Source organism: Ichthyophthirius multifiliis, assembly GCF_000220395.1.
Source record: "Ichthyophthirius multifiliis unplaced genomic scaffold scaff_1120509249820, whole genome shotgun sequence".
Classification (NCBI taxonomy): Eukaryota; Ciliophora; class Oligohymenophorea; order Hymenostomatida; genus Ichthyophthirius; species Ichthyophthirius multifiliis.
The window spans coordinates 1-8,752 of record NW_004087274.1 but is presented as its reverse complement, the minus strand read 5'-3'; the positions used below and the strand labels follow the sequence as shown (position 1 = coordinate 8,752).

The following is an 8,752-nucleotide window of genomic DNA, read 5'->3' as shown; positions in this document are numbered from 1 at the left end:
GAAAACATACAAAAACATATAATAAAAAATATTAATTATTAATAAATTAAAAAATATCAATAATCTTACAGAATAAATACTGACACCTCCAAATCTCCTATTCGAGAAATAAATATTCTTTCCAGAAGTCAAAGTGGATTAAACACATAATATAATTTAGAAAAATAAGAATAGAAGTATTTATTAGGTTGGGGATGCTCAAATTATGGATAACTTTCAGTTTCTGCATAATAATGCATTTAGTTTAAAAAATATAATATAATATATATATACATATATATATATTATATAGATATTTTGGAAATGGAATTTTAAATGTGAGTGCAGGTGAAACACATACAATATTGTTAAATTGTAAAAATTATAAATATATATATACAAATATTTATTTATTTATATTTAATTATTTATATTTATAATATAAATATAATTCATATTTTTATATATATATTAATAAAAGCTAAAAATCAAGTACAAGCTTGTGGCTCAAATAAATACGGTTAATTAGGAATATAAAATACAAATATAATATATAAACCAACTTTATTAATTGTAAAAAACTTTCTAATAAATAAATAAATAAAAAAAAAAAAGCAATTAAAAGATATAAAAATTATATAAATATCATGTGGATCAGATCATACATTCGCTATATCAAGTATAAAAAATTAAAATTATGTATTATAATATATTTATATAGATATATATATTTATATAAATATATATATATATATATATATAAAATAAATAAACATATCCTTTTAAAATATTTATATATGTGTATTTGTATATATATATTTATATTTATAGATAAAGGGTAAGTTTATAGTTGGGGTTTAAATCTAAAAGGATAATTAGGAATAGGCTCATATGATAATTAAGATAGTCCTATTTTAATATATTCATTATTACCATATGGTAATTAAAAAAGAAACGCACATAATAATTTTGAAGATATTTTAGTAGAAAACTTAAATAATTAATCAAAAGATAATACAATTGATTAATTAAATAAAATAAAATAATTATCCTCTTAAAATTTAAAAAACTCAGATTATGGTGGAAGTGATATTTTGACTAATATTTTATTAGAAAATGATGAGTATATTACATAAATATAATGCGGAACTTTACATACGATTGCTTTATCTAATAAAAACAGGCTTTTTTCAACTGGATATGGTGAAACATATGCTTTAGGTCATGCTAATAATGTAACTTAATGCGAATTTAGTTAAATATAAATGCCCAATAAGTAATAAATCAAAAATATTTCATGTGGATTAACCCATACTTTATGTGTTATAGGTTAAAAAGCTTACATTTGGGGCGTTGCTGGTGTCCATGAAGGTCTAATATTCTAAAATATCACTGAATTAGATACTTAATAGGATACTATAGTTGATGTAAAAGCCGGAGATTGCTTAAGTTTGCTACTTTCATCTAAAGGAGATGTTTATTGCTTGGGAGAAAATATAGACGGCCAACTCTGTAACGAAAACCTAAACATATTTTATGAATATCCAAAAAAAATAAACAATCTTCCCTCTATAGGTTAGATTCAAACTGGAAAAAATCACTGTATAGTTATATCTATAGATAATAAAAGCATATATGGATGGGGTTCTAATACTTATTACTAAATAACAGGAAAAAATAGTAAAAAAAAAATAATAACTTAACCCTATTAAATATAAAATATCTAACAAGAAAATAATAATTATAATTTAAAAGTATATATAAAAAAATGTATAAATATATATAATTATAAATATATATATATATATATATATATATATATATATATATATATAAATATATTTATATTTATATTTATAATATTTTTAATTTAGGTTGAATGTGGTTCTTATCATACATTAATATTATCTAATAAAAACTTAAAAAATTAACTAGAAATTTTCTAATAAAAATCCGATGACGAAGAAGATATTTTTCTACCTGATAATTATAAAAAACTTAGCGAACTGTAAAAAGAGATTGAAAATTTAAAAAAAATAAACCAAAACCTATAAAAAAGTCAAGATAAACAATAAAAAATCTACAAATAAAAAGAAAATGAATACCAAAAACAACTAAAAGATCTTTAAAAATATCTTCTTTTGAAATCCGAAATACCCGACAATAATAAATTCGATATAAAATACATTGAATAATTTTTCCCTAAATAAATCTCTTTCCGAACCTTCAATTCCAACCTCGAAATAGACTTCAATGAAATCCACCTTGAAAAACAGATAAATGAAGGTGGCTATGGTATAATATACAGAGCAAAATGGCGTGAATGTACAGTTGCTGTCAAAAAATTTAAAATAGATTAAATAAATGAAACTATAATAAGAGATTTTCTCTCCGAATGCCATGCCATGGAGGCTTTAAGACACCCTAATATAGTCATGTTTTTAGGAGCATGTACTAAGCCTCCTAATTTCTGTATTATTCTTGAGTTATGTTAAAGAGGTAGTCTATGGAATTTATTATAAACTCCAGAAATTAGTCTCTCTTGGGAAGATAAAAGGAAACTAGCACTAGATACTGCAAGAGGCGTTCATTATTTGCATTAATGTACTCCTCCTATTATACATAGAGACTTAAAATCTTTAAATATACTACTAGATGAAAATTTGAGGTGTAAATTAGCAGATTTCGGTTGGACTAAAGCAATTGATAATTATATGTCTAATAAAATAGGAACATATTAATGGATGGCTCCAGAAGTTATTTCTAGTAATTCATATACTGAAAAAGCAGATGTTTTTAGTTATGGTATTATTTTATGGGAAATAGCATCCAGAGAACCTCCTTATAGAAGTATTATAAATATATATAGTATTTATATACATGAATAATTAATATAAATATATATATATATAAGATAAATCAGGATAAACTGTATCAATAGAAGTTATTTAAAATGACTTAAGACCTAGTATACCAAAAAAAACGCCAGAAACATTAGCTAATTTGATGAAAAGATGTTGGGTAATAATTATATTTAATATATAATTAATAAATTTAAAAGGATAAAGAACCGTAAAAAAGACCTTCTTTTAAAGAAATAATAAAAATATTAGAATTAATAATACTTAAATGAATAAATGTATTAAATTATATTATATAATTATATAAATATATATATATATATAATATATACATATATTCTTTATTGAATTTTTCATTCTGTTATTGTTTGACTTTTTATTATTTATTAATTTTAATTTTTGTCTCTTTTATTTTATTATTATTAATAACAATTCACAAATTAAATTTTATTATTAGCTTATTAATAGTCTTTTTTCATTAAAAATATACAAAAAATCATATTTTTTGATTATAATTAATAAAAAGATTTTACATTTATTTATATTTATAATATTTTTAATTAATTTTCAGTCAAAAAATTTACATAAATCTTATTTTATCTTTCTATTCCAACTGTTTTACATGCCTGTTAATAAACTATTAGGCTTTCTAATAGTTATTTGTTTTTTTTCCTTATTTTAATTCAATCCAGCTTGTAAAATAAATAATTTCTTTATTTTTTCTATTTAAAATAGCCTAAACTTTATCCAAAAGTTGTTATTTTTCAAGATTAAATTTTTTAACTAAGCTCCCGATATTAAACTTCTTTACTATATTTAAATCGGCCGTTGAGAAAAAAATAGCCTTTGTTAAAAAATTCTTAAACTTTAATTTCGTACTTAAAAGTTTAATTATTTTCCCTTCCGGAATTTCGTCTTTTGATAAATCTAAATAATTTTCCATTTATAAAATATATTTCTTTTAATAATTTTATGAAGAATCAGTCTCTGAGCTATCTGTTTCATCTGAAAAATCAGAAAAAACAACTTTTTTATCTTTTTATTCAGAATTTTCACTTTAATATATATTTTCATCTTTATAGATATTTTATTCAGAATTTTCATTATTTTCAATTGAGTGTTACAAATTTTTTATATACTTTTTATTATTTTTCACTTTTTAACAAATCTATAATTATTTTTGAGAATTTTCAACTTATTATTGATTATTTTATATTTTATAATTAAAATCTTCATTTATAATTTCTTATTTTTTAAAAATTTTATAATATGGCATAAATATTGGATTCATATTTTTATTTATTTCACATTCTATTATAATTTTATTTTAAAAGTTAATTTTTTTTTAAAAAAAAAAATGGAAAATTTATAAGAAGGAAAAAAAAAATATATAATAATTAAGAATTTATTATTATTATAAAAAAAAAAGCATATAAATAAATATATATATATATATATATATATATATATATATTTATATTTATTTTTATTTATATTTAATCACTCGACTTCTTCTAAATAATCTTTAATTTACTCTACACTAAGTACTTTAAATTTACCATCACTTTTTACTACACCAACTTCAATATTGCTAGCATTCATAGATCCTTAATATCCTTCTTTTAGTGTCAAAAGAGCAGTATGTATTGCATCTTCAATACCCATTTCTGGCGAATATCTTTTTTCCAAAAATGTTTTTGCGTTTTTCATATTTTTTCCTATAGCAGTAGCCTTCCACCCATAATAAGCTCCTGAAGGATCTACTTAATATAAATGAGGTCCATCTGAATCATACCCAGCGACTAATAATGAAACTCCAAAAGGTCTTACACCTCCTGATTGTGTATATTCTTAAACAGTAGAGGCTGTTTATCTACATAAGGAAGTCACGAAAATATTTTCTCGGTATTAAAGCCAATATTACTGTACTGTTTTTCTTGCCTTTTAATTCAAAACTCGAAAATCGGGACCTAAACCTGAATATGTAACACCTACATGTTCGCCTAAATTCTATATTTTTTAATAACTATTTTCATCTACTAAGATTGATGATAATTTTTTCTCAACGGCAATAACTACTCCATCTTTTGCTTTTATTCCTAATAATAAAAATATATAAATATAAAGATAAATATATATATATATATATATAAATATATATAATTATATATATATATTATATATATATATATATATATTTATTTATAAAAAATTAACCTAATGCTGTGTCTCCATTATCTACTGCTTTTTAAGCGTATTCAATTTAGTTTAATTTTCCACTTGATGTAAAGGTTGTTAATGAAAAGTCACCCATTTTTTTATTTTTCTTTTTAAATATTTTTATTATTATTTTTTATTTTATATAAAAAAAAATCTTTTTGTTTTGTTTTGTTTTATAAATTTGAAAAATATATTTCGGTTCTTATAATTTATTTATATATTTCGAAAAATAAAATATATATATATATATATATATATATTATATTTTTCAATAATCTCCATGTATAGACCCACAATCATCTTCTATTGAATATTTATCATTACTCACATCTTAAATCCATTCTTAATACACTTGATCAAACTATTTTTCTGTCAAAATCCCATCTAGTAGTTTTTCTCTGAATTCTAAAATCTTCTTTTCTTCATTCTCATCAAAACAGATTTTTTCCGGTATATCACGAATATTATTATAACTTTCGAATACCATTCTATTTAAAAAAAGTCCATTAGACGGTGTTAGCCATATATGTATTACATTATGACAAAAACTAGTTTCAATAAATGAATCAGGTAAATTTTTATATATCATCATAACTATTATACCTATCATTTTTCTAATTTAATGATATATAAAAGATTATCCTTATATTACAAATTTTATATATTTTTTAGTATTTTTTTCTAAAAAATCGACTTCTATATTTTTAATATTCCTCTGACATTAAGGTTCTTTCGGTTTCATTTTTCTTGTATAATTATGATAATTATGTGTTCCTATAAATTTAATTGCGATTTCCTTTATTCTTTTAATTAAATCATTATCATTATTAATTTCAGAGTTTTTCCTTTGTAAACAAAAGAGGCATTATATACTCATAAACCCTATATTTACAAAAAGCCCTGATATCGAATTTTTAAAAAACTTCTTTTATTGAAAAAACTTAAATATCCCCAGGTAAATTAGAGTTCATCTTATTTATTATTAATTCTTTGTTTAGCTTTTTGTCATTATCTAAATATTCTAAAGCGATAAATAATTTTAAATTTATTCCATTCGCTAATGCATGCACTCCTTTATCTGTTCTAGCACCTCTTCCCCATTCAAGCTTTTTTTAATAATTTTTGAATTTTGTATTGCCGATTAAATTAGATTTACCTAAAGCGCTTAATATGTGCTTTTCGACAGTATTTATTTATTAGTCTTTTTATAGTTAAGAACCGGAATATTAAGAACCATTATATTAATAAAAAATTACTACTTTTATTTAATGCAAATTATACATTTTTTGAATATTAAAAATTTAATGAAATATTTTATATTTTATTAATGATAAAAAAATAGATAATATTGAATAATATAAAATTATAATTTATTTTTTATTATTTTATTAAAATGTAATAAATCTAAATAAAAAAGAAAAAAATTAAAAAAATATAAATATATATTTATATATATATATATATATATATATATATATATATATATATATATATATATTATCTCATTAATATTATTCTTTTGTTTCTTCATTAATTGAATTTTATTATTAGTTATTTTTTTCTAATAATTTATTTATTTATTCTTCACAATAAACAATCTTAAATATAGTTTTATGTAAAATATCTAAATCTTTTTTTATTTTATCGAAATTCTTTAATTGTTAAGAATAAGTTTCTTTTACATTTTTAAATTTATTTTAACTTATTTTATTAAGATATTAAATTTCATTTGAAGTTTATTTTAAAATCTTAATACTAAAAATAAAAAATAAAAAAATAATTCATTTATATACCTTTCTTATTAATTTCTGAAAATTTATTTAAAATCATCTTTATTATTATATTACTAATTTAACATCTTTTATTTTAAATATTTATATAAAAGTATTGTAAAAAATATTTTATTATAATAAATAAATCAATATATATATATATATATATATATATATATAGATATATATATATATATAAATAAATATTTATCTATATAATAATAAAATTTTAAAAATAAATATATATAAAATATGGACGATTAATTATTTGATTAATTATATTTCTAAAAAAAATAAGAAAGAGAAAAATTCTTATAAAAATATGAAAAAGAATATTTATTTAATGAAAACATAGATCCGAATTCTACTTATATATAAAATTAGTAAAAAGCTGAATTTAAAAATATTTAAATATAAAAATTTTTAAAAGAAAATCATCAATAAAATATTTCTTAAAATGAAAATAATATATAATAGAAAAACTTATCTTTAGAAAATTATTAACTAAAGAACCCATATATAGAAAATTATCAATAAAAAAACTCCTATATAGATATATAAAATTAGAATTCCCATATAGATATCTCAAACTACAATTCCCAAATTGATATTTAAAACTAGAATTCTCATATATGTATTTAAAATCAGAATTCCTATATTGAAAAACAAAACAATTCTTATATAGATTTTTCTTCTAAAAATTTATAAATAGAAAATATTTAAAAATAAAGCTCCCATATAGAAACTTTTCAATAAAATATAGATTAAATAAACTTTTAAGCAAATTAATAAATTAACCCTTAAATAAATTTCGAAATAATTAAAAATTAAAAAAATGTTATTAATAAAATTAAATTTTCGAAGCTCTTTAAAGACAAATATAAATTTTGATTAATTCAGAAACCTATTTAAAGAATAAAATAACATAATAATAAGTTCTAAACGAGTAAATTTAATAAGAAATGCTTTTTTATAAACAAGAATGTGAATAAATGAGAATTAATAGATAAATATATACCCCAAATGAATTAAAAAACAGAATATTTTAATTAGAAAATTAACTTTTTATACTCAAAAGCCAAAACCAAGAATTGGGTAAGGAAAAAGCCTTATTCTAAGAAAAAACGGAAGAATTAGAAAATCGAATATATTAAGAAATAAAGCAAGAATTTTAAGAATAAATAAAAGAATTAAATTATTTATTAGAAAAAGAAGAAAATATAAATATTGAATAAAATGAAATATAAAGATTAAAAGACGAAAATTTAAAATTTTATCTATAAAATAAAATACTAAAAAAATAAATTAATGAAAAAAACAATTTTTAAAATGAAAAAAATAATTTTATATATGAAAAAAATAAAAATTTAGATCTAAATTTCGAAAAAAGGTTATTAAATTTCTTAAATAAGATAGTCTTTTGGAAAAATAAAGCATTTTTAATATAAAATTTATGTAAAAATTAAGTTTCTTAGTTAAAAAATGAATGCGAATAGATGAAAAGTTCAAATTTATCTTTTTTAAAGAAAAGCTAATTAGAATTTTAATAATAAATAAAGGATTTAGTCGATAAATTTTCTATATTGGAATAAAAAATGACAAATAAACAAAAATAAATTCAATAAAAATTAAATGAAGAAAGAGCTAAAAATGCGTAAAAAAACTCTTTAGTTAAAAAAAAAATCTGATTTTAATTTTTAATAAAAATATAAAAATATTATAAATAAAATACATTATATATATAAAAAAAAACATTATATTCAAACAAAAAAAAACAATTTTATTCTTAATTTAAAAAAAATATATAAATGTTTCTATAAATAAAATAATAAAATATTCAAAGTAATTTATTATTTTATAATAAAAATGTTTATTTATAACAAAAAAATAAATTTATATAAATTTTTTTATTTATATTTA

The 8,752-nt window shown here is 18.7% G+C and overlaps 3 protein-coding genes across 3 annotated transcripts, besides 21 other annotated features; 1 reads left to right on the top strand and 2 right to left on the bottom strand. All coding sequences in view use genetic code 6, as the record gives it.

Annotated features, from left to right (window-relative positions):
* Positions 1–250: 250 nt before the first annotated feature.
* Positions 251–291: a microsatellite.
* Positions 252–296: a microsatellite.
* On the top strand, positions 293–3,112 carry IMG5_035660 (protein kinase, putative; the record flags this gene model as incomplete). Its single annotated transcript, XM_004039009.1, has 6 exons — positions 293–354; positions 461–658; positions 811–1,733; positions 1,854–2,829; positions 2,894–3,000; positions 3,041–3,112. Coding segments are annotated over 6 exons (2,338 nt in total), but the record flags the coding sequence as incomplete, so codon positions are not given.
* Positions 382–417: a microsatellite.
* Positions 675–741: a microsatellite.
* Positions 683–741: a microsatellite.
* Positions 1,746–1,821: a microsatellite.
* Positions 1,751–1,827: a microsatellite.
* Positions 1,751–1,842: a microsatellite.
* Positions 3,113–3,127: 15 nt separating the features above from the next.
* Positions 3,128–3,178: a microsatellite.
* Positions 3,179–3,888: 710 nt separating this feature from the next.
* Positions 3,889–3,929: a microsatellite.
* A 341-nt stretch (positions 3,930–4,270) lies between these two features.
* Positions 4,271–4,320: a microsatellite.
* Positions 4,281–4,339: a microsatellite.
* A 1-nt stretch (position 4,340) lies between these two features.
* On the bottom strand, positions 4,341–5,154 carry IMG5_035650 (proteasome subunit alpha type 2, putative; the record flags this gene model as incomplete). The annotated part of the gene is made up of 2 exons (XM_004039008.1): positions 4,341–4,939; positions 5,058–5,154. The coding sequence occupies 2 exons, from the start codon at positions 5,152–5,154 to the stop codon at positions 4,341–4,343; spliced, it is 696 nt and encodes a 231-aa protein (XP_004039056.1).
* Positions 4,952–5,038: a microsatellite.
* A 140-nt stretch (positions 5,155–5,294) lies between the features above and the next one.
* Positions 5,295–5,325: a microsatellite.
* Positions 5,326–5,328: 3 nt separating this feature from the next.
* IMG5_035640 (tRNA pseudouridine synthase family protein, putative) lies at positions 5,329–5,670 on the bottom strand (the record flags this gene model as incomplete). Its single annotated transcript, XM_004039007.1, has 1 exon — positions 5,329–5,670. The coding sequence occupies one exon, from the start codon at positions 5,668–5,670 to the stop codon at positions 5,329–5,331; it is 342 nt and encodes a 113-aa protein (XP_004039055.1).
* Positions 5,671–6,492: 822 nt separating this feature from the next.
* Positions 6,493–6,558: a microsatellite.
* A 392-nt stretch (positions 6,559–6,950) lies between these two features.
* Positions 6,951–7,051: a microsatellite.
* Positions 6,982–7,050: a microsatellite.
* Positions 6,982–7,082: a microsatellite.
* Positions 7,083–7,379: 297 nt separating this feature from the next.
* Positions 7,380–7,494: a microsatellite.
* Positions 7,495–8,138: 644 nt separating this feature from the next.
* Positions 8,139–8,195: a microsatellite.
* Positions 8,196–8,546: 351 nt separating this feature from the next.
* Positions 8,547–8,593: a microsatellite.
* Between the last annotated feature and the right edge of the window lie 159 nt (positions 8,594–8,752).